General features: G+C 40.3%; 1 protein-coding gene and 1 long non-coding RNA gene across 3 annotated transcripts in view; one reads left to right on the top strand and one right to left on the bottom strand.

Moving 5' to 3' along the window:
- The window catches only part of BOD1L1 (biorientation of chromosomes in cell division 1 like 1), a 37564-nt gene extending 16645 nt beyond the window's left edge, over nt 1-20919 (bottom strand). The window contains exons 1-12 of one of the 2 annotated variants that reach the window (XM_065659192.1): nt 20466-20919; nt 19836-19960; nt 18418-18608; nt 16565-17197; nt 15949-16098; nt 14403-14572; nt 13227-13350; nt 12725-12869; nt 11962-12037; nt 7823-11069; nt 2754-2821; nt 1214-1283 (exon numbers count right to left, since the gene is read on the bottom strand). In XM_065659192.1, the coding sequence (XP_065515264.1) occupies nt 1214-1283; nt 2754-2821; nt 7823-11069; nt 11962-12037; nt 12725-12869; nt 13227-13350; nt 14403-14572; nt 15949-16098; nt 16565-17197; nt 18418-18608; nt 19836-19960; nt 20466-20672 (5206 nt within the window). In that variant the 5' untranslated portion in view covers nt 20673-20919. Of the gene's footprint in view, nt 1-1213; nt 1284-2753; nt 2822-4942; nt 11070-11961; nt 12038-12724; nt 12870-13226; nt 13351-14402; nt 14573-15948; nt 16099-16564; nt 17198-18417; nt 18609-19835; nt 19961-20465 lie in introns of both variants that reach the window. The other variant, XM_065659184.1, reaches the window with a different exon arrangement.
- A 335-nt stretch (nt 20920-21254) lies between these two features.
- LOC136007409 (uncharacterized) overlaps nt 21255-21537 on the top strand; it is a 37687-nt gene continuing 37404 nt past the window's right edge. The window contains exon 1 of the long non-coding RNA XR_010609687.1: nt 21255-21472. This is a non-coding gene — a long non-coding RNA (uncharacterized LOC136007409). The remainder of the gene's footprint in view (nt 21473-21537) is intronic.

The raw sequence follows: 21537 nt of genomic DNA, 5'->3' as shown, positions 1-21537 counted from the left end.
TCTGGGTGACTGAGTGATGTGGAGTGATGCGGTTTTTCAGGCACTTCAAAGAAATCTCACAGTACAGAAAAACTAGTTCAAGTTTTGGCTTTACATATTCTTTCTTGTGAGCAGAGCATGTCTCTTATCACTTACATGAATATAAACCACTATTAAACCAGGTATGCGAATCTGACCACCCCAAGAATAAAAAGGAATTCAGAGTCTTATACCAATGCTCATATCTCACCCCTATTTTTGTTTTCTAGTCAATAAACGGTTATTCTGGTATGCACATCTAAAAATTTAGAAGAAACTTAACACTGTGTCCTTTCATAGCATTTCAGCTGCAACTTTCCATAAGAGGAAACGCATCTTTAACCTCTTCGGACTCTATATGCAGCAGTATCCCTGTTACCTCCTGGAATTTGCTTTAGTTTTGCTAGCTACTTCATTAACTGAGGATTAACTCTCATCCGGTAGTGCTGTAAACAACTTTGTAATGCATCTGGAGCACAAAATCCATCAAAATGGAAACAAAGCAGGGGGAGTTGTTTCTGCTTTAATAGGAAAGCCAAATGATTGCAACACATTTTAAAATATGTGGTATGGGGAAATGGGGAATTTTTTTGTCTATTCAAAGACTAATTTCATACATGGAAAAGGAATTAGCACAGATCCAAGTTGACTAACAGAGATTTCTAGCTAGGTGATTACCTACTTAAAAGTGCTCTTCAATTTCAGTGGTCAGAAATATTTTAATCTTCTAGAAAGGCTGAAAGTAAAAAATAAAATACTTTCCCTAAAGTCTCTGTGGCTTTAGTCAGATAGTACTTACTCTTCATATATTCTCATAGGGCCTGTTACAACAGCCAAACTCAGGATGTTCTAAGGTTATAAAGAAGAAAGCCATTCTTTGGGGAAGTTTCTGTATCTTTCCTGGGCAAATGTTCTTCTGTATTTACTGATTTTAAACAGGATGTTAGCAGTCTACTTTTAAAAATCCTAAATGCTGTCTACCTTTCTTTCAGCATATCATATTGGAAGAAAAGGCTGACCCTCCCTTCCTATGAAGCAAATGCAAAGCCACATGAGCTCCTAGAAATACTTCAAGATTTCTGCAGGCTGTGCTTGAGTCCATCTACACACAGTATGTATCAAACCTACAACCCTCCCATCATAAGTAATAGTTAAGCAGGTATGAAAAGTAAGCTGCTATCAAGATAAAAATCACCTTTTTGAAACTCTTTAGTATGAAGATCCGCATATTCCTCTTCACTTCTTGGAATTTCAGGCTGTTGTGGCTAAATACAAAATCAAAAGAAACAAAAACATTGCTGACATCCAAAATAAGTATGCCTTACTCCTCTCATGTCATGATGAACATTGTCTTATCATGATTTATAATAGTCTTAAAAAGCTTTATTAAAAGAGCAGTAAAAATATTAATAAGGAACAACATCTGGGCTAAGCTAAATTACTGTGAACAGTACAGAGCCTAATCTTGACCTTATCGTTAACTCTGGTACCAGGGATCAGTTTAAAAAAAAGAGGTCTCAAGTGAAATCTCAGGAAGCCTACTCTGAGCAGTATTCTAGAAATGTTCACATATAAAGAAAAATATGTACCTGCAATGTATAACAAGGCACTATGAATCTTAAAACTCATGAGTTTTGGGTTTTTTTGGTGTGTTTTTCTTTTTTTTTTATTAAAGTTGCAGATCAGCTATATGCTACTAATGCATAGATAGTGCTGTATGGAGTGAAGTATACTTGGGTCAGATCTGGACATTGTACACTCAGCTACAGTGCCACACATGAACATGCCTATACTGACTCTAGGACCATCTTATGCTGGCAAACAGTACAGCTTTTTGCAGGTGGAACTCAAATCAATACATCCCACCACACTTGGATTTTCTTGAAGTGCATCCCAGGCATCAAAACCATGGTTTAGAACTACTCAGCTGGTCTGCCCGGAGCTGCAGCCAGGAGCTCTGTGCAGATCCACCCCTTCGACAGATGCTTGTGAGTCTGTGGCCCCTGTTCACCACCAAAATGCTTATTATCAGAGTTTGGCAAGATATGAATACACGGATCCTGTCCTGCATCTGAATGAAGAATTAATCCATCTAGAATCCTGGCTATCACAGATCACAGCACAGACACACACAGACAAGCTTATATTTGTTCTTACACAGGCTATAGGTGGTTATGAGCCCCAGTACCCTGGATTATCTAGGATGCCCTACTCCTCTGTTACAGCAGATAACAGGCTAAGAGTTATCTGGTAACAGCAGAGAACAGGAAAAAGTGTTCCTCATTACAGAGAATGAATGGGTGCGTCTGAAGACTGCGAGGAAATGACACAAGGGAATGAACAGCAGTGCACGTTTACTATTTCAAAGAACTAAATTAACAATTGCTAAGTGAAAGAACTAATGCATGTATGACTATTTTACAAGTACTATCACAAGCAACATGCATACAACATGACCAGTTCTAAAAAAAGCAAACTTGGATGTCATGGTCACAGAAGGAGCATGGCTGAAGGAAAGAATTGGTTCTACCACAGAATAACATGGACAGCCCACAATTTAAACGCCAGCTGCTTAGAAAAGCACAGCTGAATAATCTGAAAAGTGACTCTTCCAAAGTTTTGAAGTTCAAATGCCATTTTTGCTGCACAAAAATCAAAAGATATAGTAAGAAACACTAGCAAGACGTATAGTTATACAACAAACAGTATAGTCAAAGTTCTCAAAATATAAATACCTCGTCAGTTCTCAAGTTACTTTCAAATTCTAGTTCTTCTGCCAACTTTGGTAAAGCTGCATTATTGCCTAATGAAATACAAATATATTAAAATTATTAATTACATTATGCTGTATTTATCTCATCTACAGTAGGATGCTGTTTCTCAGTACCACCTTATGAACACAGCACATGAATTTAATCCTTTCGTGTAGACAACAGAAACAATAGCAAGTCTGTCTGTAGCAAAGCAGCTCAAAAAAACCCTAACTTGGCATCTGCAAGAACTCAAGTACTTCTATGTTCCCCTTAATTACAAAAGGATTGGCATTACAAAAGGAATAGGCTCTTTCAGGATTTACTGTGGCTTATTTATGAATTCTGACTTTGGCTTTTCCTTGCCTTTCTTTAAAAAAAAAAGAAAGCAAAAAAACCCCACCAGCAGATTTTCATAGCAAATTCCAAACAGCAAATCACCTCTGTATTAACGAATGCAGAGCTAAGAGTTAAGGAAAAATGTTATCCTTAGTACTGACAATTAGATCCAAATCCATAAGCTCTAGAACCATAACCACTGAAGTTATCCAATTTCTACAGAGACTAAAAGCTCATTAGCTCCTATTAGTGACAATGTAATCTGAGAAAATCTTAAACCCCCATCTATTTCATTCCCCATAGGAAGAGCTGTATGCTTATAACATCCGAAAAACAGGCCATGCAGACATCATCTTCATATGACTTCTACAGCATTTTTGGACACCTATTCCAGAAGCTTGTTTATACAGCTTTTCCTAAACAGAAAGAAATTGCTGTAACATGATAGTTCATCCATGATGCACGTGAAGTGATTAAATTGTGGTCCACAGAATACTATTACCACTGGCACTTAAAGAGGCTACATCAATGGACAACCAAGGACTGAGCAAAGCACCAAGACAGAAGTATCTTAGTGTAGCAGTTTACATTTTCATGGCTCATGTTTGTCTCCTGTATAAATACTGAATAACATTTTTCAAGTTTACTAGATTGGTATCTTTCCCTGACAAATTCCCAAGATCCCCAAAATCTGCAGAGTGAGCTTTTTCACCCCAAGTATCAATAAAACTAGAGAATGGAGTCAATCTCTGAGAAACTAGACCTAATTCACATTCTAAAATATTTTTTTAAATCAACAGCAAAAGACAAGACATGAGAAAGAAAAGGTTTTAAAAGTAGTCCTTGATGAGCATCATTCCACATCCTTCTGTGTAAAGAGAAAGGATCACATTTCTTTACTATTTTTCTACAGTTTAATTACTCCAAATTTATAATGAAGTCAATCTTCACTTCACTATGGCATCTAGAGAATGTATCAATTTTTATCAATACCAATAAATTTGGTACTTCAACTACTTTGGAGGGTCAAAGAGCAGACAGGCTGAAAAGAGCAGGATGTTCACTACACAGTATGTTAGGAACTAGCAACCATGCAAATTCATTTCAAATATTATCTACCAGAAAAATGGATCTGGAAATAAAACAGGATATCCTTCATGTCATACACTATCATAACTTCCATCATAACTATCGTAAGTTTTGTATTTAAAATAAACACCTGTCATTGCTTAAAAATACTAGTTTATTTAGGATGACTGATTCTTTTGTAACAAAAAGGAGGACTGTTTCAAGTATATTCACAACACAAAATTCAGCATATGGGAGTGGATTTGAATATGACCATAAAATAATAATCCATTGAAAATCTGCAGTTATGATTAAGGATGGCTATTCCTAATCTTCAAAATTATTAAGAAGCTGCCTTTTAAAAATGTTTAAAGTATGTCTAAATGAAACACATCCTCTTTCCTATAAGGGCATTTTTGAATTTCAAAACACATTAATAGCAAAACCCATCTGTAGCTCCACAATAACTACCCCTTGCAAGCCACTCCATATACATTGACTTAAAATGAGCTAATTTTAACGGCTTTTTTGTACTCTATTAATAATTAATTTGCATCATACCCCAGATAATTGTGTTCAGTCACTCCTATACTCCCAGAAGCACATGCTTAAATGTTATCAAATATCAAATATTATTTTGCAACCAAAAAAGAAATCCAGTTTATTTGAACAGTGTAAGTTATTTCTAACTACAATAACAGCACAACACATCTATTTATGACAGCTTGTAAACTGAAGAGTTAAACAAAGGAAGAAGAAATCCTCACCTGAATTAAGGGTTGTGTTACTTTTTTGAATAGTAACTTCAATTCCAGTATCATCTATTTTGACCAAGTTCGTTTTGTCATCACTGCTGTATAGCTCATCTACATGCAACGAAGGGAAGTCACTTTTCCCCCCCAATTCTGCTTCTATTGTCACTTCACCATGGTTGGTATTTACAGTCACTTCATTTGCAGAAACTAACGAAAGAGCTTGTGCCCTAGGCAGGGGAGTCCTTATTTCAGAAAAGTCACTTTCTAAAATAGAGTTAAATTTATAATTTACATTCCTTAGAGTTTCACTCTCTCGCTCTGCTTCTGAAATAGTACAAGAGAGTTCTGATGTAACATCCTCATGCAAAACATCTTCAGCTTGCTCATCATCCTCACCTGCCTCTGAGGAAGGACTTGGACTCACAGCAGTCTCTGTACTAATCTCAACGCAAAGGGCTTCATCTACACTCATGAGGTTCACCGAGTTTTCTTCTGTTTCTGTGATTTCACCATCTACTAAAGGCTGAGATGTTGCTGATTCTCCCCTCTCGTCACTCTCATTGGTCTCTTTCTCTCTACCAACCACAAGCAAAGAATTACTGCTTTTTTCTGGGCCTGTAGTTGATAGGATGCATTCAATCTGGTTAGCAGTATTAAAAATTTCTTCACTTTTGTCTTTTACTTCTGTACTCTCATCAGCAAGTTGACTTCCTTCTATGACTGTAAAGGTGAAGAGACTATCACATTCTTCCACTGTGCTCAGAGTGATCACTGCACCCTCCTCCTTATCTCCTATACTTGAAGCAGCTTGTTGATCTTCACTGTCAGTGGCAACCCTCAGCACAGGAGCTCCACATTCTCCCACAAAAATCACAGACCCTTTGCTCTTTGCATCAGCACTGAAAGTGGCTAGTCCAAACTGCTCATCTACAGTTGCAGTGGTCTCCACAATCTTACATTCCTCTGATGCATTTGGAGAGATAATGGCATCTTCATCTCTTTCTGCTACAATGAGCTGACTTTCAGCTTGTGGTGCTGCACTGATCAGGACTATCTCACATTCTTCTGTCATGCTTGTAGTGATCATAGCAGCTTCATACCTTCCTTCTGTTTCTGAAGCAGTGAGTTTGTTTCCATCTTGTATAGATACACTAGACATAGGAGCTTCAAAACACTCTGCTGTACTTGTAGAGATCATTACTGTTTCATTTTTTGACTCTGTGTCTGACACATGTTGAACTGCCTCTTCTGTGACCTCACCTGACATTAGGATTATGTGTTCTTCCACAACACTTGTGGAAATCATAGCACACTCATCTTTTTCTTCCTTACTGCTAGCAGTTGGGTGTCTTTCATCATCATCATCATCTCCTCCTGCACTGGATTCACTGGGCATGGGAACTTCATATATTTCCGTATCTATAGAAACTGCAACATTCTCATTTGTTTCTTCTGTTTTCATGGAGGGGAGCTGATCATCATATTCAACAGCTGCACTTGACATAGGAGCCTCAAATTCTTCCACAATACTGGTGGAAATCATAGTGCACTCATCCTTCTCCTGCTTATTGCTTAGAGTATGCACACACTCTTTAAACTCTGAAGCTGTACTGGGCATAGGCACCTCTGTGTCTCCAGTGTCTACTAAGATCATAGAGCTTTCCCCGCCTTCATTTGTTCTTGCAACAGCAAGTGGACCTTCCTCATCATCCATGGCTGAATGTAAGGGAGCATCACTTTCTTCTACTGTACTGGTAGAGATGACATCACCTTTTACTTTTTCTTCTCTATCGGTAGGAGTAAGAGAAGTCTCATCTTCTTTTGGAACTGCACTACTTATAGAGGTATCAAGTTCTCTGCTGTCAAATGAAGTCATGGCATTCTCATGTTTGTCTCTGGCACCAGAGTGACTCTTCTCTTGCACTGCCACAGCACTAGTCATGGGACCCTCACATTCCTCAGTGTTTAAGGGAATCAAGGTACCTCCGTTCTTTCCTGCATGTGCAGTCAAGGCACCCTCATCCGCAGCACTTGCACTGGTTACACTGCTTTCAACAATCCCTTTATCGTTTCTGCAGTTTGTGCCAGAATTAGCTTCTTTCTCTGCACTCATCATACTGTTGACAGTAAGCTTATTTGTATTTGTGCCAGCCACTCCTGACTCTGCTTCCATTTGCTCAGCAATGATGCAGATAACGGAACTTTCACCTTCCTCTGCACCTATACAAATTAGTGCATTTTCACTTTCCATTCCTGTACAAGTAGAAGCATGCTCATTTTCTTCATTTCCTCTTCCTGTACTGGTCACAATGCCCTCACCCTCTTCATCCTCTTCTTTTGAGCCTGTACTAGTCACAAAACCTTCATCATCACACAGACCTACGCTGACTGTAGCAGTATTGGCTTCTTCCTTTGCCCTTGTACTGTCCATTAGACTCTCACATTTTTCAGCTTCTAAAGAAACTGCAAACCCCTCATTGCTGTCTTCTAGCCCTGTGCATACAACTGAAATTTCAGCATCATCTTCTGGAGTTATGCCTGTGCTGGTCACTGCACTTTCACCATTTACCGTATCCTCAGATTTATCACCACTAGTTCCAGTCATGGCACTGTTGTTTGTGACCACGGCAATACATGCACCAGTTACAGTGCTTTCTCCTTGGGTGTCTGTACCAGTCACTGAGCAGATGACGAAGTTATGGCCTCTTTCTTCTGCACCTGTGCAAGTCACAGTACCTTCATTTTCTTTAACCTGGCTGGCTCTCACACTGCCCCTAAATTCACCTGAACTGTTACCACTTGTCGACCCTTCACCTGTTTCTGTCCCTGCACTAGTTACAGCTCCATCGCTCTCTACTTCACCCAAACAAGATACAGAACTTTCAAACTTGCCTGTATCTACACAAGCTGAGGTATTTCGCTTTTCTTCAGAGCCTGCACTAGTCACAGCATCATCTTTTTCTTCTGCACCAGCACTATTCACACTGTCTTCAATTTCTACTCCGCTTGCATTGACTGAATCCTTACAACTTTCTTCTGCATCAACCATGGTACAGTCACGATTTTCTTCTTCTGTACTTGTTAGGAAACTTTCACTCTCTGCTAATCCTTCGGTGACAACACTGCCACCACCTTCTTCAGCTGCTGCAACAGTACACTCACCAATATCTGCTCCCATGATGAAATTGCTGCCCTCATTTTTTACCCATATGCCTGTTGTGAAACCTTCATCAGCTTCTATGCTTGTGCAGATTACTGTCACCTCACTCTCTTCTTCTGAGCAAGTGGTTGTAGCATCACTGTCCTTTTCAGAATGTGATGCACCTTCAGCTCTTTCTTCCCCTGTACTACTGGCCATTACCGTGCTCTCAATGATCTTTTCCGTGCTAGTTCCTATCACAGTGGCCGGAGTTGTTTGTAGGCTGCTGTACAACAAACTAAGTTTGCTGCTTCCTGCACTGGTATCTACTGCGTTGCTTTCATTTCTATCTTCCATGCCAATCACACTATTCTCTTCTTGCCCAGTGGCTGTAAGAGAGCCTTTGACTGTTTCCTCAGGAACTCTTTCAGGCATTAACACAGAGGAAGATTGTATCACATCATCAATATCATGCATCTCGTCCTTTTCCACATTATCCATCACTGTCCTTCTGTCCTCCTTTGTGGAAGGATTTATATTAAAGCACTCTCTTTCTTTCATTTTTAGAAGTTCTTTTGTTGGTACGCTTCCACAATCTTCAGTTATGTCAGATATTAAGTTCTCATCTTTTATTTTCAACTCACTCCCCTGAGTGCTTTCTAACTTTGCTGCTCCACTGTAATCTTCCTGACTAGGTAGCCCAGCTGTACTGTGTTCCATTGCCTGTTCATCAGGTTGGGGCACCTTGTTATCTTTTTCTATACTGTTTGTCATAGTGGTGTGGTCACCATCTTTCATGAAAGAACTTGGCTCTGCATTATCTTGTTCCATGTGTACAATTGGTGCTGCATCATTCTTCAAAATTAAAGTATCTTCAAATAAAGTCCCATCTGAATTATAGCATTCTTTAGACATACTACTCAAGGAATCTCTAAAATCTGAGATATCCATATCCATAGACTTTGCACCAGCAGCATCTTCTCTGGGAGAATTAACTGCTAAAGGAACATCATCTAAATTGGAATTCATCACAGTTTTTAAATTCTTTGGTCTTCTGCTATCTTCTGAAGCTTGATCCTTACTGGGAACATTCTGTAAGACTCTACCACTTGTTTTGTATGCGATGCTTGTTTTATAAGCCCCTTGTTTATTGAGTCCTTGATCCATGGAAGTTTGCTTGGAAAAAGTGGCTAAGGCACCAACTTGCTTATTAGGGATATCTTCTTGTTTAACATTTTTTTCAGCTGCAGGCAGAAACTGCGATTCACAAGCTTCAGGATCTGCCAAGCTGTGATTTAATTCCTTATTTGAAAGGGAGAGAGATATTTTTTCTTTGGTTGCATTCTCGGCATCTGTGGCTTGGAATGAGTTTTTAATGTTTTTTCCTTCAATATTAGATGCTTCCTGTACTTTTGTTTGTTTCAAATCAAGTTCCATCAGCTCTTCCTCATGACCAGAATGCAAGTCATCACTATTCATACTTGACTTTTCAGGGGCTGGAGCATGGCTGCTTTCAGTTGTGCTTGCTGGTTGCTTTTCCTCTCCAAGTAAATCTTGGTTTGATATGGTGCTTTTTCTATTTTCACTGTGTATCTTCTTACTTTGTTTCTTTTCCATTGCCACTGTGATGCTCAATACTTTTTCAAGACCACTATCCATTTCTTTAGTACCTTTATCTTCCAATTTGATACTCTCTTCCTTCTTCTTTATTTCCTTGTTGCTGTGCTTTACGACTCTGTTTTTGTGACCTTCAGCAGAGAACCTTCTTTCTAGTTTGGAATTGCTTAAATCTTTATCACCTCTGTATTTCTCTTTCATAGATCCTTTTTCTCCAGAATGTAACTTAACCCTGTGACTGAAGTCTTTTTGTGATCCCTGATTTGACTGTGTGCCACTTACAAGCTCAAAATCAGCACTACTCTCTTCAAAAACTTTGTCTTCATTCTTGGATTTGTGTTGCTTATCTGAGTCATTCTCTTCCATTGTCTTATCTTTGTCTAGCTTCTGACCAGTCTCTTGCTTTGTTAAATTTTCCTGTAATTCTGTTTCAGATGCTTTGAATTGTTTACTATGACTCTTTGACTTAGACTTTAACAAAATCTTGTCTTCCACTAAGCTCTTAGATCTTCGTCTATCTTTATGAACACCATCATCTTGTTTCAAGTTACAATCAGAGTTAGTTGATTCTATTTCATGTTTATCTTCTGAGTAGCTTTCACTCCTTCTGTGTGATGCAGAAGCAAGTTGCTTTGAGGCACTTAGGGAATCCTTTTGTGGCCTAGAATCACTCAGGGACCTTTTAGACTTGTATTCTGCTCTTGATTTTTCTGTTGAGAGATGTCTGTCTTTTTTATTTTCCTTACGCAGCAATTCTTCAGCTTTTAAGGTTGACTCAGAAACATTTTTTCCCTCTTTTCCTGTTACTGATACTTTCCGTTCACTTCTGTGTTTACTTTTTCTTTCAGATTTGTCATCTGAGGCAACCTTTATTTGTTGATTATGTTTCTGACCACCATCCTCTCCTTTCAAGCTTTTCTCAAATGAATGGAGTTCAACATCTTCACTTGATTTGTGAACACTATCTCCTTTGTATTTGTGCTTTAAAGAAAGTTTATCTTCTAAAGCAGCTCTTTCCTTGTCATTTTTATCTCTGTAAGACTTGGCTTCTTTTTTGGCAGCATTTCTCATATGCTGAATTTCTATGTCACTATCCTTTTTGGGATGTTTTTCATTTTTAAATATGGATTTCTGCTTCTGTAGTTCTTCACTACTGACTTCTGCTCTATCCACTTGTCTTTTGGAATCCTTTTCACTGTCCTGCTGGACTCCTTCAGCCTGAAGAGAAGTGGAAGTTTTTCTTTTATGTTCTTTTTCTGCTTTAGAATCACTTTTGCTTTCCTCTGTTGAATGCACCGATTCTGAAAGTCTTCTAAGCTGTTTAGCGATTTCACTTTTCCCATGATTATGCTTTAATTCTTTCGAAGAATTTTTTTCACAAGTCTACAAAAGAGAAGTTTTTATATAAACAAATGTTACACAGTTCCTTCACTATGTGACCAAACAGAATTGTTAAAGGCAAGCTCTCTTCAAAAACAATACACCAGAGAGTACACTGTAATAAAAATTCACCTAAAATATGGTCAGCAAGAAAATGAAACTTGCCATTTTAATTTCAGCTATCTGCTATTGTGGGAGAAACCGAAGAAACAGAAGTTAATGTTAAGCAGTCCATTTGAACTTGAGTATCTTTTAATGTGATTTTTCTTTCTAAAATTATTTAAATGGACTTTTAAACGGACAATCACAATTTTGAGTTCTGCATACATTACTAGAAACAGCTACTATGCTGTCTCTTAAAAATTCAACACCACAACTCCCCATCCCCAAACTAAACTGAACAACACCCCCAAACCCACAAAAGATAAATCAAGACTTCCATTTGAATTTCCAACTATCACTGTTTTTTGTTGTTAATAATGTTGTTGGTAAAAATTCCTGCCATAAGAATTCTCTTTCCTTTACTGTTTGGACTACATTCAGTTTTTCTTTAACTTCTCAGTGAGGAGTTTAAATAGATCACGCTCCTTGAGTCTTTGTACATAGGACACACTTGGCTGTTTTTAAAAACCCAACATGCTTCACAGAATAGGGCTTAACTATAGCTCATGTTCCACTGCAACATATATCAGAACTGAATTCATAGATCGTGTATTCTAGCAGCTACTGGAATTCAGAAAACATTCTTACAGCAATGTCAGATCACTAACAACTGAAAGAACTGGCAGGAAAAGAATACTACATACGATCAAATGCAATTTAGTACTGAATTATGAACAAGTACTATTACAATTAAAAAGGAAGATCATAAGCTTTATATTTGAGAGACACATACCTCATTTGTTTTTTGCATTTCTTTAGAATCTTCTTCAGCTGTCTCATATTTCTTTCTGCAGCCATCTTCAGCACGCCTGAAAGAGGTATTCGCACAAATAAAAAAAAAAATCAGTATCAGCCCAACATTAGTTTGTAGACCTTCTACTTTTACAGCTGAAGGAGAGAGAAATGCACGCTAAAAGTCCTGAAACAGAGCATCATCACACAAATTCTGTCTAGCCAATTTGCCCAAGCTTTTTTCTCTTGGAAAATTATGTGGACCATGTCCTCTGGACATCAGTGCTTTAAAGCAGAGAATATTAGTATAACAATATTAGAACTACAGTTGTCCTTGTAAAATGGATATCTTGCCCCATATATACCCGTACGTAGACAGATACAGACACGTGCACCTACCTATCTAAAACATCAATTTGAAGACCAAGTCTTTAATAACCAAGCCTTTAATTTGTGCATCAAATAACTTACATATTAGATGCACAAATATCTAAAAGCTCTCCATTCTCATGCCTTTATTACCATTCTGTCTGCAAAAAGCTGCATAAAGTCTGCTACCACAATCTGAACTGCAATGTATTTAAAGCAGCTATAACTTGATTTTCTGCCTGAACCTCATACTTACTAGTAACACAATTATGTGAATATTTTAAGAGGAAAATGTTACAATGGGTAAGGCTAACTGCAAAGTTGAAGAGAACATTTTCAATCTGCAAAAATTAATATTGAAAAACTTAATTCCTTTTGAGCAAATGCAGGAATACCTTGAATCTCTCTTTCTTTTTCTGCTCAAGGCTACTTTTTTTTCTAAAAATTTCTGTTCCTTAAGCACATCCTTAATGCTGGTACCAGTAGCTTTTGACTCAAGACTTCTTGATGAAGGTTCTTCCAAGTTCAAGCCACTCTTTCCTAAAATAATAAGCAAATAGTGAAATATGCATGCTATTATATTAATGTTTAAACGTGACTGAAAGAAGTACAGAAAGTACTTATGTGTAGCAGAAAATGATAGTGTATACAGGTATTCACTTCAATTAAGCAATGTAATGATACATGAAAGGGTATATGGATATATGGAAAAGTGAAGATCTGAAATTTGTATTAATAATTCACACTATGCACTTTTCCTGTTACATCACTGTTGAGATGTTGTAGTTTTAAGGGAAATGACTAGAGACCTATTACCAAGATTTCAAGTTGATTTGTTTTTTTTTTCCAGAGAGAGGGAAAGCAGGGCAGCAGAGGCTAATGTTATACTTCTCATACCTTTAGCATTTTGATTTCCAGTTTTTAGGGATTTTGTTTTTTCTGCAGCCTTCTGTTTACGTTTTTCTTCAAGTCTCTCCCTGTTAACTTGTCGTCTTAAGAGTCTCTCTTCTTTTTCTTTGGCCTGGAGATATAAAACAAGGAAAATAATTAATTCAGCATTAGGTCAAAGGGTATTCTTCAACTATGAATGTAAGTCTAAAACCCACAAAACCCAGAATATTGAAGCTTGAGAGAAACAAAAAGAAAATATAGCCCTTAGAAATCATCATATGAAAGTTAATGGGATCCTTTAATACTTCTGAGAAGTAAAGTTAGTTGAGTTCCAGAGTTCAAATGCCGCTTCACACTGCAGACCAAGGTTATGAGGCCTTCTCGAAGAATATCTCTTATTTTTTATTCATACATAATGTATACAATATATAGTATACATTTATTATATATATAAAATGCATCTAACTATAAAAACATACATCTAGTCGAAAGAAAAAGATCTAAAATAACTGCTGCTCCCTCTTCTGCATGCTGGTCCTTCTTCCACAGAACACAGTAAATATGCTTAAACCTTTCTTTCCATTCACAATGGCTGCAGATGTGCCACAAACTACTGATTTCTTGGACAGCAAGAACTACATTTGTAAAGAGATGGTGTGATGAAATAGCCTCCAGCAGTCAACAAATCCGAACTACACAAAACCCCATTGAAGACAGACTCCATAGGGCTGTCTTTTTCCACCCAGAATTGCCATGGTATACATTAAATCTGCTGAAGAACTGTGAAGAACTGAAGAACATGTGCAACAGCTCTTACCCTCCCCACTAAATCACTCAGATAAGAATCCACTTATTAGCATGATTCTGTGAAGAAGGTGCATGTAACTAGTAAATCCCCTCTCAACACCCAAAACCTGCTCATCTTAGAGTAGGGGAAAAAAGATTGCATAGAGTGTCATTGCTTTCACCATCAGAAGCCTTCAAACTATATCCAGCAGTAACGGTAAAAGTCTGAAAGAGAGGCAGTTGTTAACACAAGAGGGGAAAAAACAACTTAAAAATGTAATGAGAAAAAGCAAAAGACTCTCCCTCACAAACCACCACCACGTAAGAAGTGGAATTTCTGTGCTGGAAAGTTCAAGGAGCCAGAATGCAAGGAGCAGGAACAAAATCCACACTTACAATGGACTGACGGCGTTGTTCTACAGTTCGTTCATCATCAGAATCACTGAAGTACTTGGAGTACAAGAAAGGCTTGCGAACATAAGCGTGACGAACAGGCTTGGCTTTCCCATCACTCAGCTCATTAGCGTGAGGCTTTGTCTTACTTTGACTGCTTTTTTCCTCTTCATCTGAAGAAAAGTTAGTGAAATGTAGAGATACAGTGACAAATTAGTTGTTTCAATGTAACTTTTGAGGAGGTAAAACTATTAAAAAAGTATTAACAATTACTTACTCTAAAACCGTACACAGTAAAAAAAAAAATAACCCCCTCAACAGCAAAATAGCACTAGATTATGAAAACTTGATGGGTATATTCACGTTTGTGCACACCATTCAGCCAAAAAATTGCAAGATACAAAACCCAGAATAAACTGGAATACAATGACTAGGCCTATCCTCTTGCTTGTAATCACACTGTCTTTCTACATACAGTACTTAGTAATTAACACCACATAAGAGGTCAGAATTGACTTTCTGCTATGTTTAAATAAAGCTTCTTCCCTACGTCAAAAAAATTGTACAATATTTCAGTAAGTACAAAAAAGACAGGCTTACTGAAATATATACACAAAACCATGTCTACACTCACATAAATATTATTCAAGTAAAAATAAATCTACTTCAATTTTATCAGAATGATTAGAAATGGAGCAAAACCACTTGCGCTCCACACTGTGCAAACTATTTGTATCCCTGAAACATACTTCAGGCTTGTTTTCACTTGACGAATATTTAGTTACAACTGAACACAATCTGACATATTTCAAACCAAAGCCAGAGAATATGTGAGTAATTGAGTGCTTCTAAATAATACTCTTCGGGCAAAAAAGATAAGCTCACATCATACTAGAGATAACCAATTCAGGTACTAAGGCACTTTGTACTATGAAGTGCAAAGTCTTATTAACTGCAAAAGCCACATATTTGTAGAAATCAAAGTCTAAGGTCTTTTCTACACAAGGAGAACAGAAAAAGGGAACTCAGTGAAAAGATTTTGTGTTTCTAAACTCTTAAAGCTAGATCCATTCCAGTTCCTTTCACTGTGGCCATGTAGAATCTGGAAATTCATGCAACCCTGAACTTCTAAACCTGACCTGATGTGCAAAGTCAGCTACAACCACTACCTTGGGGGCACAAAGCATTCCAAATATTATACCAAATTCATGGCAGAATGGATGGTAGAAAAAAAAACCAACAAAAACCCAACAGAGAAGAGTGACATATCCATCACCATTAAAAATATTTTTGTTGCCTTTGAAATATCCCAGTACAAATAAGATTTACAATGTTTAGAATATAACAAGCCATTTAAAAAACGGATCCAAGAAGTATGTCCACTACTTGTCTTTCATAACTGCACAAATATTATCCATTCCACACTCAAATTCTTTTGTCATAAATAAATACAAGAAAACATGCTGCAAACCCTCCAATTTATGATATGATACACTCAACAAAAGCATTGTGCATTCTTTCTTGCTACTTAACAATCTAAGTATTTTACCATCTGATGTGATCTCCCCCTCTTCAGTGCTGTCAGAAATTACAGTCTCCTCTTCACTCTCCTCTTCAAAGGAAGAAAGGTCACTGGTGTGGACGGAGCTGACAGTGATGTCACTGAGCACTTCCATATCTGAATCCACTGATGTATTTTCTTGCAAAGGAAAATATACAAAGAAAAGGCTGTAATGCAGCACACTGTATCCGAGAAACTTTTGCCACTGAAAACAAAGTCATCTTCAGAACAAGAAACAGGAGGAAAAAAAAAAAAAAAGTAACACCTTAATGAAATGTGTGTTAGCTTAGTAATGCTTACTCCAAACAAAAACTAAACCTGAGGTACAACGCAAACTTTAAATGCAGACTGGAGCCATTGAGGGAACTTGCCAGAGTAAGGCAAATGACCAATCGTACACTTGAGGAATCAAAACTCATCTGATTCCTAACTTGGGTACCTCAGTTGAAGCAGATGAATCAAGACACACCTGTGGCTAGCTAAACAAATTTGCCAGAACTAGCAGAGAACCTACGTTCCAAATATATTTCCAGTTCAAGTCCTGAATACACTTAACCCAACCTCTTTCCCCCCATTTTAAGGAAGAGCATTGCCCACACCATACCTTCCTTAGCTTCTTTACTGCTTTCACTTGTTTTATGTTTATTGCTATTTTTTTCTGGAACTAACTGTTTCACTGGTTCTGACTCTCTTGCTTGCTTTTCTTCTTTTGACTTTGTAGTATCTTCACTTTTCTTTAAATGGTCAGACTTCTTGTCGAGCTTTTCCTTCTTTTCTTTTCTTCTTTCAACTTTTTCACTGCCGTCTGGTTTCTTGTCACATTTATCTAATAATTTACTCTTCTGATCTTCACTTTCCTGTTGAATTTCTTTACTTGTATCTTTACTTGTAAAAGTCAAATTATTAGTATCCTTTGCTGAATTCTTTATTTCTTCACTTTGGCAGGGAAGCTCATTTAAATCTTCACACTTTGCAAATGTTTCAGTCCCTTCTACAGAAAGATCACAAACTGCTTTCTCTCTGTCTGTCACGTCCTCTGCATTTCTCTCCCTGTCAGTGCTACCATCCACACTCTGCTGAGATGAGAGTCTTTTTGAAACTTTGTCATTGCTTTTGGGATTTGAGTTCTCTGATGAAGCCCTGGCAGCGCTTGCTTCTTGGTTAAGAGAAGTTATTGTTTCCAAAATGGACATTGCATCACTAGCTACATTGCCACTAGGAGTTGTAGCAGAGACACCTTGAAAAGAAAATATTTTTAGTTCACCTTCTCCATTGTAATTCTGGTCAGACAGAATGTTAAGCAAGTGAAAAGAGGAAACAAAATTACTCTATTTTAAAAAGTAAAATCTTCTAAAAGGTTTGAATAATTCTGCATTTAGAAATTTCGTTTTAAAAAAAGGCAAAAAAAACCCCAAACCAAACAACCAAACAAGAAGCTGCATTCCTGAAACAATTATCTGATTACCAGAGATTTATTTTGCTCTGTGACATGCTGCTGTTCCTAAGATCAGCCAAAGAAAGCGGGAGTTGTCAATAGGAAAGCTGCTCTGAACACAAGCCCCGTTCAATTTTATCATCATCCCAAGTAGGATGATGATTCCAAAGAACCACCATACAGAATACTGCAGAGAGTCTCTATGTTATACCTCTGGTATCTCCATAAACAACATGGAAAATGGACTCAGCAGCAGCATACTGATTCTATAACAACAGGACTATCAGAAATACCTTCTCACTTTCCCATCCTCTTAGGAACAGCTCTGAAGACAGATGGGAAAGGGTTAACTGGACTAGCACTAAGAGCTGCAGCTGCCTTGTTAACCCACTTACTTTAAAGGAAGTGGGCCTCACAGGAAAAGGGCTGGGATTTAAATAAAGGGTCTGGTTACAAATAGATGGACTGCTGCGGAGTCTGTTAGGAAGGGAAAGAATGGACAATTACCCACAGGAGTGTTTAGAAGTCAATACCAGGCAACATAAATGAAAACCATACAGCAAAAGTGCCGTGTTTATAAACAAACTAAAGACTGGCTGATTTACAGGAGAACTTAGGCTTCTGAGAGGACCTTAGCCATTCAAATTTTACTGCACACAACTACTGCACTAAGACAGGTAAGTGTCTAATAGGTTATTTTTTTCCAGTCCACCAATGCATAAAAAAAAGAATCACGCTTCTCTTAAATCCATGTCTTATCTGATCCTATAATACTTAGAGGCCAACTTCTTTCCCTACATTAAACTGATCCCTTGTAATGTCAAGCAGAAGTGACAGACATGGTGGTAACATGGTGACATCTCTCTTCTCTTCTACCTTTACACATAGTGAAGTATGCTGCCTGGATACACCTTGTTAATACTGATGCTAACAATTTTGTGCCAGCGGAAAACCTATTCAATGTTTCTGCTCTTTCAAAAACCAAACTTTTGTTAAGACTGCTCAGAGAAACTGCAGAATACCTTGTACTGTAATAGAAGCATCTGTTTTCTCCTCACTCGGAGCTGTACTGGGGCCTGCCTCCTCTTTGTGATTCAATGTGGCTAAAAATTCGTGGACAGCTTTTTCCACCTGAGGTCTGAATGTGTGGTTGATCTTTGGGTCCACAACCTGAGAAATAATTCTGTCAATTCCAGATTCCAACATTCCAGACCTGGAACAAAGTTACATGAATACTTAATATGAAAAATTACTTTTCAAAAACATCTTAATGAAAAAGCTCATTTACATGTGATGCAAACACTCTTAAGAGCCTCCAATGAAGCATTAGCATTTTCTGAGCATCACTGCAGCTACATATTTAGTCAGCTGCCTGAATTTCAACAGCTCTCTCTACACCTCATGAACCAAGAAAAAAAATTCTAGAGAAACAATGCAAATCAGCCACATGAAATTAACACAACAAACAGCCTGTTATACCATTACTGGTTATAGCTACAAATCAAATATTATCTAACCATAAAAGGGAGAGTTGTAAAAAAAAAAAAAGGAACCTGATGCTATCAATCCCATAGCATAAAACAGACAAATTACAGAAGGCAAGAGGGACAACTAGTCAACTAATCATTACTACGTTAAGTGACTTTCAAGACAGGGGACACCTTAGACTTCAGCTGCTTTACAGAACCCCCTTAATCTTCAGTAAAATCAAATAAATGGTAATAGAAAGCTTTCTATGGTTCTCTTTAGACCCTTGTAATCCTTTGGGGGGCATGTACTGCCTCTTGTCCTCATTGCTTCTTTAAAAAGAACTAAATAAATTCCAAACAACAACTGCTACCTTTTCCCCAGACAAAACAGCTCCTCAGTACAAGTTATCAGTGGTTCCATTAGAGCACAGCACAGTAAGTTTGTTCCCAAATCCCTTGTTTGACCCAATTTAATGGCCAAACTCATGCTACTTTGAAGAAATTTTGTAATATTTATTACTCTAAGTTCTGAGATTAAAAACTAAAGGAACCCTCATGAAATGACATAACATCAGACAAGTGTTTGACATCATTTTGACATAACCGTGGTTCTGAAAAACCTCTTCTCTAACTAGATCTGCATCCTTTTACTTTTTTGTTCTGTGAATTCAGCTTTGTACCCCGCAGAGTTTAGTTTATCGAATGCTTTTAATCTTCATTAGCTTAAAGCAACAGTCAACAGACTTTAGCTAGGGTGTCACATCCCAGGTTTGAAACAAGCCAAAGTAGTATTTGCAGTCTGACTAATGCTGATGGTGAGCTGCTGACTGAAATAATACCACGTTTTAAACATAACAAAAAGAAAAGCTACTTCAGAAGTTCCTTTGAAGAAAACTGACACTTTACACTTGACCTAGAACCTCCATCACCTACTCCGGTACATAACAACATTCACTCAAAACATCACTTACTTGAGAACCTGCTGCCTAATGCTATTTCGCAGCTGGTTCTTGTTGAGATGAGGACTCCAGGTATGAGTCGCCAAATGATTGGAAACAAAGTTGTCAACACGCTGTCTCAAATTCTGGTAGGCTGGCTAGAAAGCAACAACAGAGAGGTTGGACAGGAGCGTGTGGATAAGCAGTTATCCTCCCGGAGGCCGGGCTTGAAAAGCCAGCAGCACCGTCGGACCCCCTCAACACACTGAAGGCGCAGCCGCTCCCGCTCCCTCGCGGCAATCGCAGCGTGTTGCATACGCGCGTATCGCTGAGAACACTCCACAAAACCCGCCGTGCCTGCACCGCCAACGAGCCGGCGCTCCCCTCCGAAAACAGCGGCTCCAGCTTTGCCCCCAGAGCCGTCGGGAAGAGTCCCGGGGCCACAGGCCGTGCCGGAGGCCCGCGCGGGCCCAGGCGGCCGCTCCGCACCCCGAGCGCAGAGCGCGCTGCCCCGCAACCCGCTGCCTTCCCTGGGCTGGGCCCCGACGCTCTCGGAGAGGCCCGACCCGCCTCCGGCGTGCCGGAACCCGGGGAGGGTCACCGGCGGGGAACCTGAACACCTCCCTTCCCGAGGCGCCGGCCGCCGGGCCCGCCCGCCCGCACCTTGGTGTCCACGTCGGCCAGACAGTCGCGACGGAACTGGTCGAAGAGCCCCTGGCTCTTGAGGTGGTTGACGATCATGGAGACCAGCTCGGGTTCGGCAGCGCCAGCCCCGACGGCGGCCCCAGCCCCCGGCGGCGGCGGCGGCTGCTGAGGGGGCGGCGGCGGGGGCGGCGGCGGCGGGGGCTGCGGCTGGGGGTTGCTGGCCATGGGGACGGCGAGGCGGCGCGGCCTGCGCGGGGCGCGGCTGCCGGCGGTCCCGGCCGGACCCCAGGACGGGGCTTGTTACCGAGCAGCGGCCGCGGCGGCGCTGACCCCGGAAGCGAAAGGGAACGGAGGGAGGAAGCGGCGCGCGACGGGAAGGGGAACAGGGCGGCCGGGAGCGGCGCCATCGGCACCAGACGAGTACTGGCGGAGGCCGCGCGCAAAGCCGCGGGCCCTTTAAGGGGACGGAGGGGGCGGAGCCGCCCGCGGCCCGCTCCAGAGCGGCCCCCGCTGAGGCGGCGCGGGGGGGTGCGGTGCGGGGGGAGCTAGCGGCCGCAGCGGCCCTGAGCCCTCGCCCGCCTCGCTGGCAGCCCCCCGCGCCGCGCGGCCGCGGATGGGCAGCGCAGGGCCGCCCGCGCCCGCTCCCACCGCTGCCCGGCGCCGCGCCGCTGCCGCGCTCCCCGGCGCTGCCCTCGCGGCTCCACCCTGCGGCCCGCCCCTTCCTGCGCTGGCCGCCATCATGGTGGGGGCAGCGCCGCGCGCTTCCTCCCTGAGGCCCGGGGCGGGGCCTGAGGCCGGGGGCGGGGCCTGCGAGGCGCTGACGGGGTGGTAAGGCCGGCGGGCGCGGAGGGGTTCGTTCCGTGCAGCCGGGTCCGTTACCGGCGGTTGACGGGCAGTTACCCGTCGGACCCGCCTTTCTCTGCCTGAGGGGACGCTGCTCGGCAGCCGCCCCCAGGAGTAACAAGAGGCTGTGATCTTTATATGGCATCCTGTGTCTTAGGCCCTCAGTCTCTCCGTGCCGTGAGGTGAGGCAGCTGGGAGGTGATGCTCGAAATACATGAGTTTAGGCACGTTTCCTTTAGATTTCTGT

Source organism: Lathamus discolor, chromosome 1, assembly GCF_037157495.1.
Source record: "Lathamus discolor isolate bLatDis1 chromosome 1, bLatDis1.hap1, whole genome shotgun sequence".
NCBI lineage: Eukaryota > Metazoa > Chordata > Aves > Psittaciformes > Psittacidae > Lathamus > Lathamus discolor.
Note: the sequence above shows the minus strand (reverse complement) of the source record. Positions and strands in the feature narration are given on the sequence as shown.